General features: G+C 42.0%; 1 protein-coding gene across 2 annotated transcripts in view; it reads right to left on the reverse strand.

Annotated features, from left to right (window-relative positions):
* Pcsk6 (proprotein convertase subtilisin/kexin type 6) overlaps positions 1-27,895 on the reverse strand; it is a 186,454-nt gene that overhangs the window by 26,755 nt on the left and 131,804 nt on the right. Inside the window, exons 14-15 of one of the 2 annotated variants that reach the window (XM_076848858.2) lie at positions 1,679-1,858; positions 1,479-1,517 (exon numbers count right to left, since the gene is read on the reverse strand). In XM_076848858.2, coding sequence (XP_076704973.2) covers positions 1,479-1,517; positions 1,679-1,858 — 219 coding nt within the window. The remainder of the gene's footprint in view (positions 1-1,478; positions 1,518-1,678; positions 1,859-27,895) is intronic. The other variant, XM_076848857.2, reaches the window with a different exon arrangement.

A 27,895-nucleotide genomic window follows, 5' to 3' on the forward strand; every position in this document is an offset into this window, starting at 1 on the left:
GCCCTTCTGTCCACAGGGTCCAGATGAAACCTCTGCCAGCCTGGGCCCAACACCCTCAATGCAATGTTTGCCCATGGTCAGCTCCCCACATTCTGGAAGTTCCATTCCACATCCCCCGTGACCTTGCCTTGGACTCTAAATTTGTTGTCCCCCCTCCTTCTCCTTTGTCCCTCACATCATGGCACCCTCTGGTTCTTATTCCCTCTGTCCTGGTTTCTGGGCATGCTCTTTCTGCTAGTGCTGGTCCACCCTTCCATTTGCCCCTGAGATCACAGGGAGCCTCTCTGAGAGCCAGGAAAGCATCTCACTCCCATGGAAACCCCTCTGTCCATTCAGGCCATGCTCAGTGATGCAGACTGAGAACAGCCTGACAGTTGAGGTTCCAGTGTATGAGGCTGGGAGTCAGCAGCAGATTTTAAGGAAAAAAAAAATCAGTTCTTTATTAATAATTACTGAATCTTGCCACTGTTTATAAATCACAGGGGGAAACAGAGCAGATTAGTCCATACATAATTCAATGCTCTGTTTTAAAGAAATGGTGAAAGAAATTTAAAATGGAATCAACTATAATTTATGCTTGATTTGTATTGGTAGAATTCTCCATTTTGTTATTATTTTTTCAGAGGATATTGGATAATTCAAATCATCCGTATTCTGTGATATCACCCGTCATTTATCAAATAGCCAGAATATTTAGCTAAGAAAAATATGCCCAGCCAGAAACACCTGGTGTCACACAAATCACCATGAGATGGGTGGCTCAAGGGGAAGGAACCACTTTTGACCTAATGCATTAAAAAACCTGTATCTAGAACAGTATCAGGAGATGTCCAAAGCCCTGTTAGGGGGACTGTGGCTCTTGGCTACCTTGAAAATGAGCTGGTGGCTCAGAGCCAAGGGCCATCTTAGCAAAAGATGGCTAGAGAGAAAGGATCTGCACAGGCATCTTAAGTTCTGTGAGTTCTTTTTTTTTTTTTTTTAAATATTTATTTTTTAGTTCTCGGCGGACACAACATCTTTGTTTGTATGTGGTGCTGAGGATCGAACTCGGGCCGCACGCACACCAGCCAAGCGCGCTACTGCTTGAGCCACATCCCCAGCCCAGTTCTGTGAGTTCTTAAGGATGCTTCTGTAGTATCAGTTTCTACTGATGACTCCCTTCTCTGGGCCTCTAATCCTACCCTCAAGGATGGCGGAATGTCTACCTTCAGCTCCTTTCCTGGTTATGCTCCCAGAAGCTAACCTTCTTGAGGCCTTGATAGTAACTGCTTCCTTCCCACATTCTGGCCACTGAAAGTGCGTGGACTTGAGGGTGTCAGGAGGCTGAGCCATGTGATGGGGACCTCTGAGGAAATGGAAGTGTCCCTGGGGGCAGCTGGTCAATCAGAGGCACATCCCAGTTCTGGTGGGGCATAGAGGGGCTCAGTGTCCCAGCCTGGGAAGGTCAGAGAATACTTACTGATCTGAAGCATACTTACTGGTCTGTAAAACATTAGGAGAGACTTGGATGGGAGGAGCTGTGTGAGTGCAAATGACTGTCATCATTATGACTTCTGGGCAAGAGAGGACCTGCAACCACAACCCTGCCTTTTGCCAGGAACAGCCCCACCTTAGAGAGTTACAGAAGGAAGCCAAACTCGAGGAAGCTACCCATGTCCTCTTGTTTCTGACTCATTACCTGTGTAATCTTCTTCATCCTCGAGCCCCTCAGCCTGGGACAGCCACTTAGCCGCCTTGGGTGGCTCCAACTGTGGGGTTGAGAGCTCCAGCATCCGCGAGCGGGACTGATGGGAACTGAAGGTATGGTAGGGGTGCTCCGCTGTGCCATATAAAATGAGGCTCCACTCTTTCAACTTCCCTGGAAGGCAACAGACCCACCGAGTTATTTCCAGGAAGCTCTTGATACACCTGTGTGCTCCTTTACCTGTGCACAGGCCTCCATCGCTGTGGCCTATGGCTTTCACTGCCTGCTCACCTACTAATCAGGTGTACCTCTACCACCAGGCCACATACTGCTCTCTCTGTATGTGCCACTGCTGCAAGCCAGCACTCCTGGACTCTTGTGCTATTGAGCTGCCCTATGCTTCTGTCTTTGCTGGTGGTGGGGGTGGGGTGTTGGTAGGGGTAATGGTGTTTTTGAATTATACTCTCCACCCTCCTGGAGAGTGTCTTTGGCTCCTCTGGTCTCACAGCAGATTCTCTTGATGCTGCCTCCCCTACAAATGGCGATAGCAACTTGTCCCCCTTGAGATGTTCAGTGGTAACCTGGGTGTCAGGCTGGCTGGGAGCTTTGTCTCATAACCTCCAATTGTGATCACTAGATTGTATTGAGGGGCCCTGCAACTTGGAACTTCAACTCTAGAGCACAGAAGACTTGGTCTTGTGCTTTCCTCCACAGCCAGCCCAGGGCAGTATTAGGGATAGTATTGCTGGTACAAACTCAAAAGTCTACAGAGGTTGAGTGTAGGGGGAACATGCTTGCAAAGAGGAGGATGAATGATACATATGCCAGGCTCTGCTGGGGAATTCTCGGTAGACAGGCCTGGGGAGGCAGCCAGTCTGTGATGGGAGTGGTGCGGACACTGCTCTGCTTATAGCCTCCATGTGGAAATGGCAGCTCGTGTGATGAGGTTGGCTCAGCTATAAAGAGAAGTGGGAAATCTGGCCTGTGATTTCCAGGTGAACTGCTGATGTCATAAAACACATGACAGATGTGTGACATGTACTTGTGGGCAGGCTCAGCCACATGTGGCTGGTTTAGGTCTCCTTTTCTTGTGATAGTGTCCCCTGCATTCAGGCAGGGCCTCTATGTTAAGAAGGTCCTTACCATCATTCTTACCTGAGGGGCCAGAGTGATCTGCCCAAGGACACACTGCTCATGCCAACAGGACTCTGCTGCCTGGGCTCTCAGAGTCTATTTATAACTGAATTAGCTCCAGACAAGATGCTCTCGTACCCACCATGAATGACCTTGATGAATCCTCACCGTGACCAGCTATGATCAATGCTTTTGCCAGCTGCTTATCCGTGTCAGCTGGGAACATCGCTAGCTTTCATCTCCTTTTCAGTCCTGAGGTTTCTTGCCAATCAGGATGCTTTAGGCAAGAAAACGTATCATGATGATTCTTTGATATGTATGGTGTTTTTACTGTCACTCACTCTGCTCATCTCAAAGACTCCCATCTCTGCTCCATGGCAGGCGGAGAACTGCCTACAGACAGTTTTTGCAACGTGGGCAGCTCTGCCACAATCAACTTTATCTTTTGCTCCAATTCTGGGAATCTCTTAGACTCTTTAAATCCAAATCAGAGGACTCCGGCTCATCAACATTCCACAGGCCTGTGGGCGCAAACCATAGAGTCCTAGGTAGGTGGGCTGAAGCAACGGCCAGAACTGGTCCTATAGCTCACCAGTCCAAGCTCAGTAGACTTTGATCTAGTTACACCATGTGGCACATTAGAAGCACTGTTTTAACTATTGCCCTAGGTGACTAAGGTACCAGATTCCAAAGCTTCCAGCCCCTAAACTGCCAGTTATCATTTAAATAGCCCCCCAAAATTCCAGTGTTGGAAACTTAAGCCCCAAATTCATATTAACAGTAACTTGGAGGTGGGGCCTCTGGGAGGTAATTGAGATTAGCTTATCTCATGAGGATAGGATCCCATAATGATATTTATAGGAAGAAGAAGATATATTCCATGTTTGCATAAAAATAGACTCTACTTTATTTATTTTTTTTTTTTTTTAAAGAGAGAGTGAGAGAGGGAGAAAGAGAACTTTTTAATATTTATTTATTTTTTATTTATCAGCGGACACAACATCTTTGTTTGTATGTGGTGCTGAGGATCGAACCCGGGCCACACGCATGCCAGACGGGCGCGCTACCGCTTGAGCCACATCCCCAGCCCAGACTCTACTTTAAATATAATTAAAAAGAAATAAATAAAAATAAAAAATAAAATAAAAAAGAAAAAGAAGAGATATTTGAGCCATCATGCTTGCTCTGTTTCATTATGTGATGTCTTTTGACATGTTATGATGCAGCAAGAAGGTCCTTCCCAGAGTCAGCACATGCTCTTGGACTTCCCAGCCTCTAGAACCAGGGGCTTAATAAATAAACCTCTGTTCATTATAAATTACTCAGTCTTAGGTGTTTTGTTATAGCAACGGAAAGCAGACTAAGACACTGCCCTGAATCAGAGCCTATACTGCCTGAACCTCTCCTGACCTGGCCAGCATCAGAGGATGTAGGCAAGGTCCTTCGACTTGAAAAAACATTCCCAAGCAGACCATTTCTTAGTACATGAGCTTCCAATAGGCGTAGTTCTTTTACATGCATGGTGGCCCATTTCTCTAACATGCTTCCTAACCCGGATCGCACATTTGATAATGGTAACATAGGAGGTGACTCATGCAGTTGCAGGCACAGAAAACAGTCATGGAGATGAGTCTTCATCCGTCCTCAAATCCTCAGGATCAAATTAAAGCTGCATTTCAAAACCACAAAGGAATCTGGGCTTTTTAACCACTGAGTGATGAACGGTGATTAAGGGGGGAGTGTAACGACACAAGGACAGAGGCCACGGGCTCTGTGGGCTATAATTGGAGTTGAAATTTATTTCAGCCCTGGAGGGTATTTTCAAATACACCCAACAAAGGCCTACTCACTGAGATTAGGTTCTTATTTTTAGATCTAGTTTTGGTAAAACAAACAGAAGGGTCTGCTCCACACTCAGGATGCATGGTGTTCCCCATGTGGAGGGAGAGAGGGAGAAGAAAGAATCCCAGCACCAGCAGCAGGGCCACCTCTGGGGAGGGAGCTGGAAACGAGGCTGGGCCCAGAAACGGAAAAGACACTTTGCTTTTAGTATATTCCCTTAGGGACTGATTGTCTGTTTGTTTTTAATATTTATTTTTAATATTTTATTTTAATGTGGTGCTGAGGATCGAACCCAGTGCCTCATGCATGCTAGGTGAGCACTCTACCACTGAGCCACAACCCTAGACTGGACTGATTGTTTTTTAAAGCCATAAGCATGTACTGTATTACCTGTTCACATATATAAACTTAATAAAAAATTAAACTGCAATGAAAAAAAATCTATCGACAAAGCTGTTGCATAGTTAAAAAAACACTAAAAAGTAGTAGTTGTCAAAGCTTTTATGTTTCTGATAAGTAATATACAAAGATAGTTCCAAATCCAAAAGTATAAAAGGGAATACAGTGGAATTCTCTCTCCCATCCCCACCCCATGGGTGACCACGGTGACCTACTCCCTGTGTATCCCTCCAGAGGTATTTTTTTCTTCTTACTCAATACAAATGTGAACATATATCCTGCCCTGTCCTTTTTATTAACACATCTCATAGCACTTTCTGAACCTTGCTTTTCCCATTAAAGAATCATTCCCTTGCTGTACCAGGGACATGTAGCATTGCTTACCTAAATAAATCCCCACCGAGGGGCATTTAGGTTGTTTTCAGACTTTTGCAATTACAGACAGTGCTGTCACCTTGTAACCTTCGCTGCAAACTTGGTCATGCAAAGAAGGATTCAATGAGGGAGAGAGATCAAGGGCTCTGGAACAACAGTATCTGAATGCTGTCTCTGTCCTCTATTCGCTGGGTGACCTTTGGGAAAGTGACTTCATCTCTGTTCTTCAGTATCTACCTCTAAAGAGTAGGGGTAGTAATAATTCTTCCTTATAGAGTTGTCTGGGACATTAAACAATTAATGATAACAAAGCACATGAAACAGTGACTGGCATCCAAGTGCTGCCTCCTGTGTGTTTGTTAAATAAAATCTGAAGACCAGATCATTTTGTATGTTTGTAAGAGGACCTTCAGGTCACATTCACAGAAGCAAGACCAGGCATTAAAAGGGGCATGTTCTTCCACACTGGGGACCATGGTTGGGATTGTCAACCCAATAACTCAGAGAAGTTAACTTCACATTTCTCTTACGTGAGAAGTTGAGCATCTTCTCATATAATTAAGAGCTAGACCCCTTCCTGATTTGATAAAATTTGAAGCTCAATTTACCAAAATTATTTGCTGGGAACAAATGATGAGTTTTCAAAAGATGCCTAAAAGTACATTGTAGCCATGCTCATGGCAAGTCCAAGGGGCATGAGAAAGTGTTTTGCTCACATCTGGCTTTTATTTTTGTTCCTTTTACATGCAAGATATTTATCAGAGCTGGGCGTGGTGGAACACACCTGTAATCTCAGTGGCTCAGGAAGCTGAGGCAGGAAGACTGCAACTCAAAGCCAGACTTAGCAATTTAGCGAAGACCTAAGCAACTTAGCAAGACCCTGTCTCAAAATGAAAAATAAAAAGGGAAGGCTGGGGATATGGCTTAGTGGTTAAATGCTCTGGGGTTCAATCCCTAATACCCGCCCCTCCAAAAAAAAAAAAAAAAAAAAAAAGATATTTCTCAGAGCCTGTGAGGGCCACGTAGTGTGTTAACAAGCTGCAGAACAGAGCTGGTTCCCTGAAGGCAGGGGGCTCGAGGCAATGCCTTCACCTACCTGGAAATCCCACCTTTCCTAACAAGCAGGATCTGGAAACAGGTCCTCAGGTTGTGGTTTAGATAATGACAATTTCTCTCTCTGTCTCTGTCTCTCTCTCATACTTAAATACTCTTTTCTCGCTTTCTCTACCAAGGGAGTCACTATTTTCCCTTGCTTTCCTAGGACATAAAAAGAATCATTCCACATTTATGGCATTGAGTGTATGGCATAAAATGTACGGCATGAGTTTGAAGTATGACTTGAAGTTATTTTCCTCTAGTTATAAAAGGAGACAAATTATTAAATATTGAAACAAATAAAGAAGAAGGTACAAATCATCCATAGCTCCGGCGGCACACTTTCTTCTGGGCTGTTTTCTCTGCGAGTGCGTTTTCTCCCCTCAGCATTGCACCACATTCATTAGGTTCAGAAGCTGTCCTACTTGTTTACTTGCTCATTGTTTTGGGGCAAAATGTCTTTTTTAGCTGGTGCATTAGCTTCAGTATGTGACAAATTTCTGGCACATAGTAGGTGCTGAATGTTTTCTAAATGAATGAATTAATATTTTAAAATATTAATTTTTGGAGAAAGGAAAACATTTTGCCATATAAATGTAACTGTTCCCCCCCCCCCCTTTCTGATACTGGGGATTTTTAACCCAGAGGCATTACAGCCTTTTTTGAGACAGGATTTCCAAGAATGTAACCATTTCATTAATCAATCTCTTATCATGGATCATACCAGAACATTTGTTCCACTTTCCTACTTCATTTAAGAAAATATATACACTTGCCAGAAATATCATTTCCTACAGTTTGGACTACTTTCTCAGGATAGAGTCTGACGAACAACGGGGTCAGAGAAGAAGATACGGCTGGGCTCTTAACACGTACTGCCAAATGGCTACACCACAGCATTTGTCATCACTGGACCCTTGACTCCAAAGCAGACAAGGGACAGAGCACAGGCCATCTAGGGGAATCGGTTCCTTTACAAGAATCACATCTCCACATGGTCAACCCCAGCCCCAGCTGCAGCCCTAGCTTGACTGAGTCAGCAGGGTCAGTCACCAACGACTTAGCAGAGCAGATCAAAGCGGAGGCACAGGGAGGAGCTGATATGAAGCTCTGGTCTTCAGGGGTCCCTGTCCTCATAAAAAATCAACACAGTCCCTCAGCTCTGGCATCCTGTGCACAGGCACCAGAATGAGGTTCCCCAGGCCAGCTCCCTCCACCCTTGGTCACTCCCGAGGCTAGACTCTAGCTGGGAAGATGAGACCTGTGGATATGGAAGTTTTTTTTTTTTTTTTTTTTTTTTTTAAATTAATTTCTTCTTTTTAGTCATATACAAGGAAGAGGAGAAGGCAGACCACATCCAGGGCCACCCCAGGCCCCACCAGAGTCAATGATTAACAGAAATGCCACCCAGAGGCAGGAGGATTGCACAATGTTGGCCTTGCTTTGGACAAAACATTCAAGAAGAATGTATTGCCGTTCAAGATGTGCGGCAAGCCTGGTCAAGTTTACTGTGACAAAAACTCGACTAGTATCGTGAATTCTTTACTTTATAGGAGGGGTTCTTAAAAGATGTCCAAATCCAAATTCTTTCACTTTTTTTTTTTTTTTTTTTGGCCATGAGATTCCTGAGACTGTAGAAGAAAGAACTGCAAATCCACCTGCTTAAACCCCGCATGTCAGCAGTGAAGCCCGGGTGACTGTGATTTCCAGAGGCAGAGGATAATCCGCAGCTAATGCCATGTGAGGCTGCCAATAAAGGGCTTTATCGTCATTCACTATCTTCACTGCAGCATGTCCCCTCAATGAATTAAATTCCTAATGAACAAACAGGATTATTCCTATTATTCAAGAAAGAACCAGAATTAAGGAAAGTCTAAGGTTGAGTTTGCCAATAGGAAAGAGCCAGCAGTAATCAAGCTTTTCTCTGCCTAGCATTTTGAATTAAGAATTAAAGGTCCTTGAGAGGGGAAGTTACAACTGGAGACAAAGAGCGTAGGGGTGGGGGAAAGGTCTGGCTGGATGAAAGACTATGAGCTAATACTTTGAATTCCTAGGTTTTTCTGGCCATAAGAGAAGTTATTAACAATAAAGAATTTATCAGTTCTCCACCTGCACCCCCATACCATGCAGGAAGACTTTATCTGAAGCAGTAAATGAAGAAAGGCCTAGAAAAATCAAGTAAATATGTTCCAGCCTAACGCTCTGGTGGAAGGATTTTCCTTCTGAGTCCAGGGAACCAGTCACCGGAGGGCTATATTCAAGCCACAAAGTTTAAGGTAGAATTTTGGGCATAAGAAATGAAGAAGGTTTCCCCTCCATCTATTTATAAAGTACATGTAAGAACACTTTAAAAGGGTGAATTTTATGGTATGTGAGTTATATCTCAATAAAGCTGTTATTATACACATACACAGAGAAATGCCAGCATTTACTCAATAAACTTAACCCACAATTAAAAGTGCACTTTAAGTCCACATTATGGCAAGTAAGAGGATAAAGGGAATCTAGGAAATGACTTGGAAAGGAGGATAAGGAAGAGTGTGTACCCCACCCTCCGCCCCACACACCCTTAGAGACAGAAGAAAGGAGACAAGGAAGTGTCTTCCTTGTGTTCCTGTAGCCATAAAACCCCAGATAGATGGTATTTCAAATGCCAGAAAAGGGATCCCAGAATGTTAAGCTCCTGTTTTTATTTGGGTAAGGTACAGAAACAAAGACAGTGGTTTCCTCTTATCTGTGGGGGTATGTTCCAAGATCTCCAGCAGATGCCTGAAACCACACATAGCACGGAACCTCTAAATACCATGATTTTCCTGTACATGCACAACATACATTCAATGCCTTTTCCATCTTAACTAATCACTTCTTCCTCACTGTGGCTATAGCTTCTGCAGTTTGAGGTCTGACTGCAAAACTAGTATGAACTTATTTATCCTTTTCATAATATCACAGATACAAAATTTGTTCTTACTGTGGATCACAGCAACCTCAGCATACACTTTTTCTTTTTTTCCCTATTAAATTGAGAACTTTCACCTTTATACTTAAAAAAAAAAAAAAGCACTTACTGGTTTCTCTTTGGCAAATACAAATTGCTAGCATTATTATTCTTACACTTTAGGGCCATTATTAAGTAAAATAAAAGTTACTTGAACACAGCCCTATGATAGCAAGATACTTGATCTGGTAACCTAAATAGCTAATATCTGTAGTGGATCCACTGGGGAAAGAGATAATTCATATTCTGAGCTGGATGAGTAGGACAACATGAGATTTCATTATCCTACAGAAACACATGCAATGTAAAGTTAATTTTTCTTTTGATTCCATAAATTTTAGGTAACTAAAACCATAGAAATCAAAACTGTGGAAAAGTGGGGAACTACTATATTCATATAGTAAAAAACAGTACAGTGAACAATGCACAGCATGGCACTTTTCCTAATAGCATCTACAAGGTTAGGGAACACAGGAATACCATTTTTAAATATTTTTCTGTTTTTTTCAAAGTAATATGTTAATAGTTTGAAAAGTCAAACAACGGTCCAAGGTTTATAACAGAGGATGTCACACAGTTCTTTGCTTCAGTCCTTTCTACTTCTTGGAATCCTGCTACCCCCACCACATACAGTCTCTTTTACATTTTAATCCAGTTTTTCTAGCATTTACCACCCCATTAAAAATGTCCATGTGAGGGATATAGCTGGGGATATAGCTCAGTTGGTAGAGTGCTTGCCTAGCATGCACAAGGCCCTGGGTTCAATCCTCAGCACCACAGGGAAAAAAAATCATATGCTATGTCCCAGTCTCTCAATTTGAGACATCATTTGATGACTTCTTAGCCAGCAAGCAGAGAATCCAGTTCTCTTAAGCCATCGCACACATACATCTCCCCCATTCTTCCTCCAATACATAATTTCTTAATGGGTCAATATTTAGCATCTTCTCCTACTTTTGATTCATTTTCTGGGGGGTTTATCAAGTTTATTTTATAACTTATCTACTGAATTATTATTATTATTGTTTGAGATAAGGTCTCACTGTGTTACTCAGGCTGGTCTCTAACTCCTGGGTTCAAGTGATCTTCCTGCCTCAGCCTCCCCTCAAGCTAGGACTACAGGTGTATGCCACCTGGCCTGGTTTGAACTTTTAATTTTTGCCTCCTATTTAAACATTTTAAGGCATTTTTTTGGTTCTCCTGATGTTCATTTAAAAAATGCTGCAGCCTGTTCCTGTTTCGACAAAGTATTTTCTCTTCCCAGAGGATGACAGAGTTGTTGGAAGTTTCCTTTTGCTGTCTGAATTGCTCCTTTCCCTCCAAGTTTATTCTTCTGTGAGAGTTTGTCTACTTTAATGCTGAGTAATTTCCTCCAATGTCTGGTGATTCTTGGGCATTCTTTCACATTTAGTAGGGAGGCACCAAAAAGCTAATTGGAAGTTCTGTGTGTTCCTGGAAAATGAAAATGTGCTTTTTGTTTGTTTATTCATTTTGTATACAGCCAACTTGCTAGCTTATATGAGAAAGGAAATGTTAGAGTATACCAGTTGGCTCTGATGTAAATAACATTTGCATGGTAAACGTAAACATTTTCCATTGAAAGCAATGTAGGTCTGATGAAAATGTAATATCTTTAAAGTGCTAAAATAAAAAAAAATACTACTAAGCCCCAAATTTATATCCAGTGAAAATACCATTCAAATAAAGGTTGAAACAAAGATGTTTTAAAATAAATCAAAGCTGAGCAAATTCATTACCAACAAACCAGCATGATGAGAGATTCTTTAAACTGAGGCAAAATGACCAGATGATAATCTGGATCTACAGGGAATAAGAAAGAGTATTGAGAATGGCAAATGTATAGGTAAACATTGAAGAGTAGCTTTTTTATTTCTTCATTTATTTAAAAGACTGTTTCATCAACACCCCCATAATAGGAAATTTACAATGTACCCAGAGGTAGAATAGATTCCAGAGCACAAATGAGGGAGTGGGGGATGGAATCACAGGGCCACCAGGTTCTATCCTCTGTGAAGTGTGAAACTGTCCAGTCCCACGGGAGGCTTGAACCCAGGGGGTGCTCTGCCACTGAGCCACAGCCACAGCCCTCTTTTAAAATTTTGAGATAGGGTTTCATTAAGTTGCTGCGACTGGCCTCAAGCTTGTGATCCTTCTGCTTCAGCCTCCTCAGTCACTGGGATTACAGGCGTGTGCCATTGCACCTGGCCCTTCAATCTTAATTTTAAGTAAACTGCAAAATTTTAAGGGTTGCATATTGTAATCCAGAGAGCAACCACTCAAAGGAAGGCTGAAAAGCTAATAGACGAAATAAGATGGAATTCTGAAAAATACTTGCTTAAACAAAAGTAGGGCAGGGAAACAGAAATTGAGTATCTTACTTTTTAAACAGTGTTGGATTTAGTTTTGATGATCCTGGACTTTGAACTTTCGAATTTGTGTTCTTGAGTTGGCAGAAAAATTTCCATTCTTGTTATATGCTCTTGGGATTTGATATCAAGGATATATTGGCTTTGTCAAAGTATTTGGGGGCTCTTTCCCTCTTTTCTTACTATCTAAATAGTTTACGGAATATTGACATCACTTCTTCCATTTCAGTGTTTAGTAGATATGCCAGTGAATCTATCTGGCCGTGAGTTTTCTTTTAAATTATAGAATCAATTTAATTTTTATTTTAATTTTTATTTCAACCTGTTTCAATTTTGCTAAATTGTATTTTTTTCTTGAAATTTGTTCATTTCACTTAAGAGGGCATTTTTGGTCACAAATTGTTTACAATATCCTCTTAATTATTTTAAAACTTATGAGATCTATAATCATGTTCTCCTCATTTCATTCCTGAAATTATATAGTATTCTTAGTTTTTCCTTAATTGGTCTTCTTAGAGTCTTATCAATTTTCCCAAAGAACCAATTTGTGGCTTTGTTGATTTTGTATACTTATGTTTATTTTCTACTTCTTTAATTTTTGCTATTTTAAAAAATCTTTCTGTGTTCTTTGAATTTATGTGGTTGGTCTTTTTATATCAGCTTAAGTTGGATATTTAGCACTATACTTAAATTAGAAATCAAAATCAGAAAGGTAACTGTCTCACCTGATTTTAGAATGTCACAATGGACAATTTAGATTTAATGGACCTAATGGAAATCGTTCCCAAGAACACACTGGCTTTTTTTTTTTTTCCAGTACTGGAGATTGAACCCATGAACATTCAGAGCAACATCCCCAGTCCTTTTAAAATTTTATTTTGTTTTGAGACAGGGTTCTGCTAAGTTGCTCAGGCTGGTCTTGAACTTGTGATTCTCCTACCTCAGCCTCCTGAGTAGGCAGGATTACAGTCAGGTGCCACTTATGCCCATACACTCTCACACTCCATTTTCTTTCTTTTTCTTTCTTTCTTTTTTTTTTTTTTTTTTTTGTGGGGGGGATCAGGGATTGAATCCTGGGGCGCTTAACCACTGAGGCATCCCCAGCCCTTTTTTGTATTTTATTTAGAGACAGGGTTGCTTAGGGCCTTGTTAATTTGCTGAGGCTGGCTTTGAACTCATGATCCTCCTGCCTCGGCCTCCAAGTCACTGGGATTAAGGTGTGCACAACTGCGCCCAGCCACATAAGCTTTTCAAACAAAAATGTGATGTTCAAATTTTCTATTCTTATGGATCTTTGCTGTTTTATCTACCAAATATATTTGAGGCACACTATATAACCTTGTTGTGTGTGTTTATCCTTTCTTTGTACTTTTAAAAAATTTTTGCTTTATATATTTTAAGGCTCTATTATGAATTACATATAAGATTAGAAGTGGAACTTACGGAATTGAACCAAACTTTTTATCAATATGCAGGGATCCTCTATATACTGATCCATGGAGCTACACACATGGCTCTTTTTAACCATAACATTTCTATTTGTCTGATGTTACTATAACTATCCAGCTTTCTCACAGTTATTATTTGGTTCATATATCTTTTCCTGTTCGCTTAATTTTTCATTTTTCTCTTTTCTCATGTTTTAGATAGTTTTCTTACATATAGTTATAATAGTTCCAGCAGGAAGTAGACAGCATAATTGAAGTAGAATAATCCAAGGATCTTTCAATAAATGGATTATTTACAAGGTGTGAGCTAAGCCAAAGGAAGCTACAAAGGATGATGTGTTCCCTGGGGCTAGTGTTTCCGCAAACAAGTGGGAATGGCGGGAGCCTTGAGGGATGCTGGCTGCTGGAGCACTGGGAGAATAACTAACTTATAAATTACAGCTCCATCCTCCATCCACTTTCCTGCTGGAAGGTCCCCCCTTGCTAAACTCAACCACAAATAAGGGGCAAGGTCAGCTCCCCGGAGTGGAGAACGCATCTGCCGGGTAAATGGAATATGTCTGGCACAACAGCAAACGCATTTAAAATAATATGACAATCTTTGTGTTTTAAGCGGAGCGATCACTCTACTTTTCTTTGTTGAAATGACTGCTGTTGTTGTTTGGGCGTTTCAGTGCTGGGGACTGAACCCAGGGCCTTCTGCATACACTCCACCACTGATACCCCCATGCACTCATCACCCCTATGGTTGGCCTTCTAACAGCCTGTTTTCTGTGTTTCAGTTCTGCCTTTTCAGTTTCTTTCTCTTCCTTGGGTGCCTTTGAAGTCCCAGGTGCTAAGAGACTCTGCACCTGAGGTGGGCCCCACACACTTGCAAATGCCCCAAAGTGAGAGCTGGCCCCATTATTCCAGGTACTTCTTTGGCTCTTTGGTTATCAACATTTCTACTATTATTCAAAATTCTTTTTGGTGGTAGGCAGGTTTCAAGTTTCTTGATCTTTTGAATTGTTCACAATATCTTTTAACATTGTAATTTTTTTGTTTGGGGTAATTTGTTGAACTTTAGAAAAAAAAATGTTTAAATTACCTTTTACTTAAAAAAAAAAATTCCAAACAGAATAATAAGAAAATCAAAGCATAAGCAAACTGGGAATTAAAAAAAAAAAAAAAAAAAAGAAAGAAAGAAAGAAAGAAAAAAGAGAAAAAGAAATTTTCAATATTATGGAGAGAAAATTTAAGATTATTTTTGAAAAAGAATCTATAATGACATTAAAATTGTTTGATATCCAAGCAACCAAAGAAATACCAAGTGCCATGTGCAACATGGCTAGAGCTTTGTAAAATGTTAGGGTGAGAGAAAAAAGCCTGAATGGAAATACAGAGATATTTTTGAATCTGACGTGTTTCTCAAAATAAGTTGTATTACTTATGTTCAAAAATTAAATGCATTCACATTTTCTGGGGTGGGTCTGGTTGTTGGAATGCTGACCAAGACGGGCAGCAGGAATCCTGAAGCACCCTTTTGTCCCTAAATTCTGACAGATGACACTAAGAAAGGCATTGCAGGAGAGCTTTTCCTCTTCCCTATGCCTATTTTTTTATTCTCATCAACATTAAGTATTTTATTTGCAGGAATAAATATGAGGAAAGGTCAATCTCATCTTTTTGTTACATTCGCTATCAGGAGAAACAGAACTGATATTATGACCCTCACATATGCACAGAAGCAGCTGAGTTTCTACCTAAATATGGTGAGTTGACCTGTCTTATTCTTGAACTAGGAGAGTTTGAGGGGAAAACATTCTGCAATGATCCCTTGAAAGAGAAGAAGGGGCCAGGTGGTAACCCAGCGAATTAAGAGGCTAAGGCAGTAGGATTGCAAGTTGGAGGCTAGCCTCAGCAACTTAGTGAAGCCCTGTTTCAAAATAAAAAATAAAAAAGCGCTGGAGGTGTAGCTCAGTGGCTAAATGCCCCTGGGTTTGATCCCTAATGCAAAAAACAAAAACAAAACAAAACAAAAAACAAAGAGTAAAAGATAGGAAATGTGATCAACTACAATATTAATGCAAATAGAGCTAAAAATGGAACTTTCTGACAGCCATGCGCATGGCGACTGTTTGAAAATGGGACCAAGTTCTTCAGTGCTGTATCCAAGGAAGCAGGAGTGACACTCTATAATCACACTTTCCAGAAATAAGAATTTAGTGAAAAACTTTAAAGCTGGCACAGAAGGTTTGTGCTTCAAATTTGTCATCCCTTTTAGCATTGAGCACAAGATAGATTGAGTCATCATCGAACATGGATTGCCAAATTTTAACTCTTATCTTGGAAATGAAGTTTAGCTCAAAACAGATGTCAATAAAGCAGAGGTCAACAAAGCTTGCAGTAAAATGAGAACAGTTACGCTTGTGGGCAGAGAGACGTGTATGAGAGAACCACCACCAATGGAAACTGAGGAATCATGGAACGCTTTATGATGAAAAATGGAAAATCCATCACACAGGAGAGGCTAATTCCTTCCCGCTTTAACTGATTATTAAACATTTCACTCAGGATGCACAGCCAAAAATAGAGTCGATTAAAATTACATGAGCTTTTGATTTAAATAAGGCTCATGCTTGCATGCACGTTTGCTCATCCAATCATTCAAAACAACGACTTATGAAACATGTTCTCAGTGCTGTGCTGTCAGGGGAGAGAGACAGAGACCTGTCGGGGCTTCCAAAGGCCATGGCGGAGTCACAGTGGACCAGTTCTACCCATGATGCTTTTGATATCTATTCCTGTGCAATATTTCCCAGAGATGATCAAGGCTCTTGTCCAATCTGCCACCTGAACCTGTGTTTTAGCCCAGGTTCCCTAGAAGATGAGGGTCTGAAGTAAAGCTGAGGCTGCATTGGGAGGTGCCATCAAGGCGATGAGACTGAGGGGGAGAAGGGGACAAAGGTGAGGTGGCGGGTTTCAAGCTGAACCAAACAGAAAGCAGGTGGCCTGGGCAGGGAAACTGACCTCATGGGACACTGTGCCTTACACTGTCTGCTGGAATGAGCTTTCTCTCCTCCCTGTCTTTGGGCAAACCTTTTGGGCAGTTAGATACTGAGGAGGCCAGGTGTCATGCCTCACCTGGAAGTGAAGAGACAAAGCCGGAGCCTTGTCAGTCCCGCTGGGCTGACCCCTGGAGCTCCTACCTGGGCAGGAACAAGGGCAGCCGTGTCACAGCCTAGTCTGTATCTGTGGAAGAGCCCAGAAGAGGAAATGAGGGCCAGACCTCCCCATGGGGCCAGAGGTGAGGCCCAGGTAGGGAGTGGGCAGGGCTGGGGCTGGGCTAATCTGTGGAGGCACATCAGGAGTCTAGTGAGATATTTAGGGAGTAAAACATCATCAATGCGCCTGCTTCAAGGTATAAATCATAAACGATCATGAGCAATGTTTGAAAAGAACCTATTTCCCTAGGTTTTCTGTAGTCTTCTATTCAAGTGAGTGCAGCAACTTCATATATAACAGCAGGAGGCACAGTTGCAAAATTTGGTAAAATTATTGGTACATGTAGTTGATTCTGGAGAACTTTAACATCAAGAAATAATTATTGGTGTTGACATCATGTGCACTATGGACAAAGGTTATAATCCTAAAACCTCTGAAATTCTTCAGAGAGGATTTGTTATATAAAGCTTTCCTATATTTGAATTTCCAGCAGACTCAGGGACATATATGCCATCATTCCCACTATATATGTGCAGAAACTGGGACCGAGAAATTTCATGACTAGACCAGTTGGAACCCAGGCTACACCTGCCAGAGGCTCTGTTCTGGGCTCACTCACATCACCATTCCAAACCCCAAACCCCCAGCAGTGACTTCAGTGTACCCAGCAGCCTGCTCACCTTCCCACTGCCCACTTCTCCTTTCAGTCAGGTCAACTGGACCCTGCTTTAGGTTTAGTCTTCCTAATGTATCTCTGCCTCTCTCTCCACAGCTTACAAAAGCGTTACCATTCTGAGTGGACCTCTTTGATCTTGCCCAGCTTCGACTTTCAAGTTCATGGGAAGGAGAGAACCAAAGACAGGGTTCCAGGGAAGTGAACAGGAGGAGTCAGGTGTACCGGGCTGAGCTCCAAAGAAAGCCAAGATGTGTGGGAACCGCTTTAATAGCCTTGACCCTGGGGAATGTGCCCAAGTGCAATACAAAAGCCAGTGGGAAGCCAGTGCAAAATCCTGGTTTATTATCTTCTCAGAGCAGTTTGGAAACAAAGCTGGTGATAAGCAAATTTTTGTTTGCTTTGCTTGCAAAGAAAAAAAAAATGTTGCTTAAGGAGAAAAAAGGAAGCACAGAGACATACCTGCTGAATTCTGAGAGCCTAGAGTTGGCCAGTTAACCCAGGGCGAGCCAGTTTGCCTTCACAAAATCCTGGATTCTATTGTTTTCAAATTCCTGGTTTTTCCTGAAGTCAAAGCCAATTTAATTTTCCTCAAAGGCACATGGATAGGTCTCTACTAGTGGCACTTGGGCTGGAATTCCCCACAAGGCCCATGAACCCATTCCTAACTTGTGCAAGGGTGGGAAGAGGTAAGAAAAAGGACCTGAGGGTCTGTGACAACCTAATTCAGGTGGCACTAGAAACCTGCCTCCTATCAGGGGCTCATAACGTGCTCATGATTGAGTTAGTCCTAGCCACAAGGTCTCCCAGTCTGAAATTGGTAGAGCTGGTATTGGGGCCCACACTGCGGCCCCAAGGACAGAATGCCACTCACATTCTGGTATTTGTTTTGCAATCTTAGAACTTCTGTTTGTTGGCCTGCTATTGTGATACCTACCTTCCTGTGTTTCAATTTGTATTTTCTTTGATTTATTACAAAGATTAAATATCTTTCAATGATTGGTTATTTGTATTTTGTATGAATGGCTCTTTGCCTATTCTTCTAGTGAGGTGTTACAGGGAGCAGGCCGTCCCTGCTCTGAGTTACCCCATGTTGTAGAGAATAGTAATTTGACATGAGCTACTGCATTTTGAATTCAAGTGTGAAGGCAGAGTGATGTGATAACTGGACAATAGATGACCACTAGACATTGGACACACAGAACTTACTGAACAACACCCAGATGCACAGCACAATCATAAATTATAAACTGATACAGTAATAGTGCTAACAAAAAATGACCCCTGTGAGCTTAATGAATTAAATCAGAAGCACACAGATGCCTGGGCATATCAAACACAATATCAGAGAAACCACACCTGACTCTGAGCTCACCAAACACATCAGACCACTGAATGATGCAACTCTCTTCTGAAACACATAAAAGGAAGGACACGTACGATAGCGGTATAGCCACACATTGACCCTGTCACCTGGTCACTTATCAGAACCTTTGCCCAGGACCATCGCCACAGCAATTCCAACTCTGTATTGGGCTTCAGTTCAATACGATTTCTCCTGTCTGTGGTGACAAATGGACCACTTTGAATTGACACTTGCAGCTGGCACTGTGAAACCACCTGTCCTTAGGACACTCCCTCTACTCTGCCATGTGAACTGGTGGGATAAAACCCTTATGTGACCACCTGCAGTGACTCTTTGCATTTGTACCTGCTCTTTGCCTTTGTGCATGATCCTGAAACCCTGTGGCCTTCTTAGCCTTTCTGTAACTTACATATATATAATTGTATGAAACAAGATGTGTGACTTGATTGTTATAGATATTGGTAATTAAAATTGAAATGGAGTAAAATAACTTGTGATTGCCTCAGTCATAACACCTATGAATATTTTCAGTGAGTTAAAGCTGATTAAAGTGATACAGCTTGTGTATTTGTTATTCAATAAATCCTGACACTGTAGAAAGACATAAACATGACAGGTCTATCTTAATAGCATGGTTTGTCACAACAGATCTTTAAGTATTCTTAGTGATTTGCAAATAAATACTCTTTATTTACTCTTTTAAGGCTAAAACAAAGTATAAAGCTCTGTTGTGATCATCTAACCTTGGGGATGTTGACATATTAGACATAAAGAAAGTACTTACCTGTTAGGACAATGGTACATATCTATAATTCCAGTGACTCAGAAGGCTGAGGCAGGGGACTTCAAGTTCGAGCTGAGCCTCAGCAATTGAGACTCTCACTAACTTAACAAGATCTTGTCTCAAAATACAAATAAAAAGGGCTAAAAGGCTGGGGATATGGCTCAGAGGTGGAGTATCCCTGGGTTCAATCCCTGGTACTCTCAATCGAGAGAGAGAGAGAGAGAGAGAGAGAGAGAGAGAGAGAGACGGGTGGGGGGAGTCTATTACAGAGATAGACACTTTCTTTTATATATATATAATTTTTTTTTTTTTTGGTATTGAGGACTGAACCCAGGGGCACTTAACCACTGAACCATATCCTCAACCCCCATTTTTTTTTTTTCTTTTGAGACAGGGTCTCAGTAAGTTGCTTAGGGTTTTGCTCAGTTGCTGAGACTGGCCTCAAACTTGGGATTCTTCCACCTTAGCCTCTGGAACTGCTGGGATTGCAGGTATGTACCACCATGCCTGGCTAGAATTTTCTATGCTATTGTTTTAATTTCTCTCTTTGAAAAAAATGATTTGGGGAAATATTGAGAATTCAGAGGATGACTGTTTACTGATTAGCAAAAGATTTAGTCAGAAAAATAGTTTAATTTATTAAATAAGCAGTTAAATCAATGGCCACTAGACCTCAGAGGGCCATGAAAAGAAATAAACCAATGAAACAAGAGCCCCTGACTGGAATGTATGGTCTTGGGTAAGGACAAGGCTCTATTAGGAGGGGCTGGTTCTATTTTCATATAGAGATGAACTGGGGATGTGGAGCAGAGCTCTGTGTAAGGTCTGAGCCTCAGTCACATGTTGAACAAAGAGGGCCAGGGGCATAGCTCAGTGGTAGAGCACTTGCTTAGCCCATGTGAGGCCCTGGGTTCTATCCCCAGTATTGGGGGGTGTGGGGTGGGGACGAAAACCCCAAAGTCATCACTTCCTAATTGCTTTATTATATTTCATCAAATATAATTATATTATATTTATTTAGGCTTTGGAGGTCGCTTTTGTCTACTCTGTGTATTCAGTGGAAATGCTCTTCTATGGTGGCAGCTGTGCATCCTTCAATTCTGTTTCTGATGGTATCACCTTGATAAGTTGTATTCAAATATTAAATGGGAGCCCAATACTGGAGGCTACAGCCCATAAGTTCCTACATGAGCACAACAAAACCTGTTAAGATTTCCTTCCTCAATGTGGCTGATTTAAAAGAAAATGAAACTTAAGTTTAGCCAATCATGGGTGGCCAACGGGCACTAGTTTTATTGTCTTGAACTTCCTACCAGGATTGTCCAAATAAGGTGCCTTTTTAAACTTTTAACTAATCAAAGAATTCCTTTCCTCACCCTATGAGAGTTTCCCCTTGATCACAGGAATCTCACAGCTGGGGTTTGGTGCTGCTTGGTCCATTAATCACTATTTGCTCATATAAACTCCTTAAAATTTTAACACACCTCTGTGTATCTTTTAACACTTAAAATCAGCCATGGTGGGACTATTCCCACAGTGAAATGGACAACTTCTACAAATAAGGGCTTAATTTATTTCTAGACTTAAGAAAGTGATGGAGAAAATGTCAATGATGGCGTTTAAACTTAAAAGCCCGTTTTGTTTGCAGCCATTATGAGTGTGAGTTGTGAGTGGCATAAAAACAGGAAATATTCTTCCTATATTTGGAAACTATTATCCAGCATAGCAGAAGAAGTTGCTTACATCATTGACAAATGAAGTTCCCACATGTCTTTGTTGTCTCTCTGACAAAAATTTTAACCAGCATTTATGTCAGAAGCACAGTTGTTACGAATTTCTACTATAAGTTGGCTATGCATTCAAGGATATGGCAAAAACCAGTGAATTCATTCTCTGAGAATCAAATAGCTACATGGAACTTACAATGTGAATGGTGTATATTAGATTATTTGTAAATTGTATGCTACACAATATAGACCCAAGGCATAGGAAAATGGGGATGTGATGGATGCCTCAAATAATACCCAAGTAAACAGGCCTCTTCACTACTAAGAACCAATGTTAAATTCAACTGTGACTTGTAAATAGGGTAGGGCAAGGGGCAGAAATGATGACCACAGACCCACTGTGTTTTGGGAGTAAAGTTATATTAGAACACAGCACACGATTCAGCTCCATATTTTCTTTTGCAATACAATGGCAGCATTGAGTAGTTGTCACAGAGGCCAGAAAGTATCACATATTTACTATCTGGCCATTTCCCCCCAAAAGTTTGCCAATCCATGGGATAGAAGTGAAAGAGCCATCTGTGAATTATTTGAGTTTCTCTAAAATAGTTCATAAATATTTTTCTAATTTTAACATTGTATTTTTTCCAAACAGAAGTTTCTAATTTTATGTGTTTTCATTTATCATGATAATTATTTCCTTTCCAAATGGTTAGCCAGTTGTCAATAGCTTTTACTCAACACTTCATTCCTTCCCCACCAATTTGAAGTGCTATACAGCCCTCTGTATCTGTGGGTTCTAAATCCATGAATTCAACCAACTGTGGATCAAGAATATTTGACAACCATGTACTGATTTTTTAAATCTTTTTATTTCCCCTTATTTCCATAGCATTTACATTGTATTAGGTACCATGTAATGGTACCTAATATGATTCATTCAGAGAAGATTTAAAGTATATAGGAGGATGATTCATTCAGAGATGATTTACAGGAGGATGTGTGTAGGTTACACACAAATATTGCACCATTTTATACAAGAGCCTTGAACATCTAAGGCTTTTGATACCTATGGGGGTCCTGGAACCAATCTCCCACAGTCACAGAGGGATGGCTGTACTTAGTATATATAGACTTATTTATGGACTGTCCTACTGTTCCCTTGACTTACTTGTATATTCTAGCAACAGTTCCATACCATTTTAATTACAGTTTTTAAAGATATGTTTAAATATCTGCAGCTGATTTTTTGTCAGAATTTCTCTGGCTAGTCTTTATGCTCACTATTCCAGATAAGCTTTATAAGCAAACATTCAGTGACGTTTTCCCCCTTACTTTCATTGGATTTTGAAGGAAATTGTGCTTATACGACAGACTATGAAGAATAGACATCTTAACAACACTGAGTCCTCCCACCCAGGAACACAGTACCTAGGAAAACTCTTTAACAATCAGTGGGCCTCGAGTGGGGGTGTATAAAAGTGTGTGTGTGTGTGTGTTTCAAATGTTCTAGTGCGTAAAAAAATAAAAGAGTATACCCAGTTGGTCACAGAAAGTTCTCAGAAATCCTTTGGATCTCCTGGATCTTTTATGGGGGAGGCAGCCACCCAGGAGAGATCCTTCCTGGGACAAGGCATCTACTAGTTAGCAATATTCCATTTGACTTCTGTCTTCTAAGGACAACATATGAAATAAAAAAAATCCAACCAAAAATATCTTAAAGTCAGATATGTGAAAACCATTGGCTGCATGGTTACAAAGAATAAATCAACTAAGTGCTACCTGTGCCCCCTGGATGGACCTGAGAGAATGCATCATGCTGGGCTGCGAGGAGGGTGGCCCTGGGCCAGAGGCCAGGCCCTGAGTCTAGGCTCTTCGCTTACACAAAGGTGAGTCCAGTTGGGCTTGTGGATATAGCTTGAATTCAGTTTTCTCTTCCATAAAACAAGGATAAAAGCCCAATAAGGAGGAGTCACATTAATCATGATGCTAAGCTTTGCAGGCACTGATTCATTTAATCTTTCAACAACCTGTGCAGAGGAGGAGACTAGGCTCAGAGCATGGAAATGCCCTGTCCAGAGCAACTGCTGGAAAGAAGCAAGATATGCATATGATGAGCAGGTGGCTTGACTTATATGCTGTGGTGGGTCTTTAAAAGCAAGCAAATGTGTACACCCCTATATACATGGACATCCATGCGCGCACGCACACACAAACACACACACACAAATACCACAAATACATGTGCATACACAGATATACATACATACATGTCCACATATATTCCTCCCACACACATAAGTTTGGCACCCTTCTATATTTATAGATATATGTCAGACTGGCTAACTGGAGATTAAAGGAAAAAAAAAAGCTCAAGTATTAAAAAAATATAAAGAAAGAAACTAGTTTTCCATGGTGCACTGAGCAATTTTTCCCTAGCAACTAAACATAAAACAACTAATCTTTATGGTTTTTCAATTGGGCCACCTAAACCTCTCTAACAGCTCTTCATTCTGACCTTTTAGATAGAGATAATCCTCATATTTTTAAAACAACTTTTCATCATGGAAATTTTCAAATATATACAAAATAGAGGAAATAGCACAATGTACATCCCTGGCCCCCAAAACCATCTGTATTTTGCCAATCGTGCTTTGTCACCCCTCCCTGCTCTTCCACTCCATACTCCCAGGTATATTTTAAAGCAAATCCTAGACATGGTAGCAATCTTTCGTTTGAACATTTTTGGAAACCTTGACTCCTTATTATAATTTATTACTGTTTAGGAGCCCACAATTCTACACTGATTTTTAATAACGAGATCCACTAGGACCAGTGTCCAGTGGAGAACACAAGCACAAACAATCATCCTAATCCCCTCTCATTCTTTTGATAAATCTGACTTCTTCCCTAGATTAGTGGGCATCTAGAAATAAGGCTGGTGATGCTGAGAAAAACAGCACACGTGGTTCACTCTTTTGGAAACAGTGGAAAGAAATGAGAAAGAAGAAATTTTAATCAGAAAGTGAATTCTCAGCATTCGAGAGAATGACACAGAATTTTAAAGCATGCCATCGATTGTCTCAGACAGTCTATTTATTACTGTGTGAATACCAAGTATTAAAACTAAAACCCTTTGGAGTCATGAAGTAAGATACATGATGTTGATTATAGAAAGAGGATTGTGGAGCACGCCGGATTATTTCCTCCATTTGAATGCTGATGCCCCACAGTTCCCCTCCTAGGGGGAAATGGTGGGAGATACCCAAGCTCCTGAAGCGGCACTTGGGAAGCCATGGGTAGGGTGGAGTGGGGTTGTAGCTTAGTGTAGAGCGCTTGCCTGGCATGGGTTCAATCCTCAGCACCACATAAGAATAAATAAGTCAAATAAAAGGTATTGTGTCCATCTACAACTTAAAAAAAAAAAAAAAAAGGGAGGCCTGGACTATGTCAGGTTGGAGTGCAACCATACCCCTGGTAGAGCAGGCCCTGAAGGGCACTGAGCCCAACCTTCAGCACTGGAGGGGACACAAAGGCCAAGAATGAGAAAGCAGACCTTACTCTCCTGCCTACCCAGCAGATCTGGCACACAGTAGTTATGTGAGTGCTGAATGAATGAGAGAAGCACCAAGCAAAGACACCCCTTATGCTGCACAAAGCCAAGTCCAATTCCTGCTATGTAGGGGAGGACCCATGCTTCATAGGCATCAGAGGGCCCACAGAAGCTCCGGGTCATGAGGGGGTGCAGGGCTCTTCCTTATCAGGGTATCAAGGTGGATGCACACCCAGGCAGCCAGGTGGGCCTGACCATGCAGGTGCACAGGCTATGCCTTGTGGCCCAGGTGTGACCACAAATGAGGGCTCTGAGGTGAGTGGGGGAAGCCTGGGTCATCACCTTCTGCACAGTGAGCCCCATCTAACAGAAGGGGCCCAGCACTAAGGGAGAGTTGTGGACATTGGAGGTAGGAAGATCCTGGTCCAGGTTTGTCCAAACCCGATGTAATAAGATGAAGCATACATGTTTCCAGGGAATGGAAAGTCCCTGCACTCAGTACCCAAATGGAAAATCTTCAGCATTCTGGATGGAAATTCTTAAAAATGTAGCCAAGCTTCTCTGAAAGATATTTCTGCAGAATGAGACCCCCTATCCCTTGTTCTGGTTTGAATCTTAAATGTCCCTCAAAAGCTCATGTGTTGAAGTCCTGGTCCCCAGTGCAACAGTATTCAGAGGTGGGGCCTTTGCAAGATGATAGGATGGTGAGGGCTCTGGCCTCATGAATACATGAATCCATTGATGGGTTCATAGCAAAATGGACTATTGGAAGCTGTTGGAATCACTAGGAGGAGGGACCTAATCGGTGGAAATAAGTCATTGGGGGCATGTCCTTGAAAGGTATATTTTAATCTCCAGTCCCTTGCTCTCAGTCTATTTCTGCTCCCTGGCCACCATGAGGTGAGCAGCTCTGTTTCACCACATGCTCCCCTCCATGATGTTTTGCATCAACACAGACCCAGAAACAATGGAGCCATTGACCATGGACCACGAAACCATGGACCACTGGAACCATGAGCCCAAACAAACATGTTTTCCTTTTAAGTTGTTTGTCTCAGGTATTTTGTCATAGTGTGGGAAAGCTGTCTAACACATTCCTGCTCCAACCTCACTGCGGGCAGCTCCCTGTTTCTGTGGACTTGTGGGCTCTCTGCATGGAAACTGCCCCCAACCCTTGCATAGGCAAGGACTATATATGTCTTGCTCTGGAGGGGCACAGTTCTGGCATTACCATATCTGATTCTAAGAAAAGTTCAATCAAACTGTGCTGAAAGCAAGAATGAATGAAAAGCTAATTGCACATGCAGCCCAGCTGTGAAGCGGGATCTGCACTCACTTCCATTCCTTAATTGTCTCCTGGAGGAAAGTGATCCTGGGAGAAGGAACACCCTTCCTTTGGTCTAGGAACTAAAGAGTAAAAGGGATGACTAATCTCAGTCTTAGAAAATGGTTTTAAAAGTAATTACGTAAGCCAATTTCAATCTGACACGAGGTGAGCATTATTCCAGCTAGCATGATTCAGATCACTTAATTACTTAATAAACCCCAGGTCTTAGCTGAGATTTTCAAGTACTTTTTACCCAGCATACCATTAAAACCCAGCTCCCTGCCTTTTTTTTTTAAGTGATTGAGTTGCAGAGATTTTTAGGGAGGTTGAAATGAATAACTAAGAAGGGAGGTACCTTGCCCTAAGAACAGGTTCTTGGGATTCCTGTGAAGAAATGAGCACGGTGCTGCTCTTTCCGGGCACCACGCCTGAGTGTTTGCTGCATTATGCCGGGCACCAAGACCAGCAGTGATCTTGCCCTCACAGGCCCCACTCACCAGATGACCAGGGCGTGAAAGGTCACACCATTCAGATCAGTTCACACCCTGGCACCATTAATACCAATGGGGCCGCTGATCCTGACAATCCTCCTGGGCTCCTAAACTCCAGGAGCTGGATCCCAGAACTGGTGGAAAACCTGGTCATTGGTCACCCTTCCAGATTGAGGTGTGCCACGTTCAAACTGACGGGCACGCTTCAAGTTGGGGATCACCATGCATCATGGAGAACACTAGCTGTGAAGGAGTCCTCCCTCCCTCCCTCTACTCCTTCCTATTGTATACCAATCATGAAACCACAACAGAGTAATAATGGGCACATAAGGCCCAGTTCTCCTCATCACCCAAGGGTTGATTCTAAATGCTCTTCAGTAGGCTATCTTGTCACCTCTGATATAGCCTCTTGGGTGTGACCTCAGAGTAAACTGACTCTGGGACCAGGTTCATGGGCACAGTGGAATAATGCCTTAGTGAACTTTCAGGGCACACAAGCACTTGATTCTTAGAGTACCTTTTCACCCTGAGCATCCTGTAACCCATTTTGCTAGATGTTTTTTTCTGGCACTATCACCATTTCTAAAGATCGTTTTAGACTGAAGTCCTGATTTCTCCTTCCTCTACAGCCTTACCTGCCTATGATCAAATCATCCCTGGGCACAAGAATGTCTTCACTCTGGTAGCCAGCCCTTCCTCGGGTCATCTCCCAGGAAACCCCTCATTTCTGCTCTGCATTCAAGGAAGCCCCTGGGGGCAGCTCTAGACTTGCGCCCAGAGGAGGAGAGTTGGGGAAGGTTGTCACTGAGGCCCAAATCTCAGCCCGACACTCCCCTCCCTTATTTGCCCTCCAATCAGATGTGGAAGGCTTGCTGTTTCATGGGGGACCCCCATCTGTGGTCCATCTACTGTCTGGTGAGTAAAGCCAGTCCTGAGGTTTCCTACCCTTAGGTGGTAGGCTGAGTGAAGCAGGTGACCCATGGGTACTGCGTGACATTTCATTTTACCTAGGGGCATCTGCTAGGGTGGACAAAGTAGCCTACAGGGAGGGCATTTATAATCAGTGTTTGGGTGAAGAGAGAAACTAGGCCCTATGTGCACATTAATGAGTTATTATGGATACCGATTTTCTGTTTTACTGAGGTAAAAAAGAACAAATGAACACAGGGAAATTCTGAAATGTGGCAGGCCTTACAGTGTATGCATTCCTAAAGCCCTTTTTCCTTCAGCTGGGGGGTTACCTGCTCTGCTGAACTCAGGGTCACTCCTGAGTCATTGGTGCTAGGGGTCTTGTGTATGCAATTATTGGTTCCCCAAAACAGAACTGCATCTCAGGACTCTCTGTGCCCTCTGAATATCTGTATGGCTCTGGCACATGGCAGAATGTCCTCAACCATTCATCAGGAAA

The sequence above is a fragment of the Callospermophilus lateralis genome, chromosome 3 (assembly GCF_048772815.1).
Source record: "Callospermophilus lateralis isolate mCalLat2 chromosome 3, mCalLat2.hap1, whole genome shotgun sequence".
Classification (NCBI taxonomy): domain Eukaryota; kingdom Metazoa; phylum Chordata; class Mammalia; order Rodentia; family Sciuridae; genus Callospermophilus; species Callospermophilus lateralis.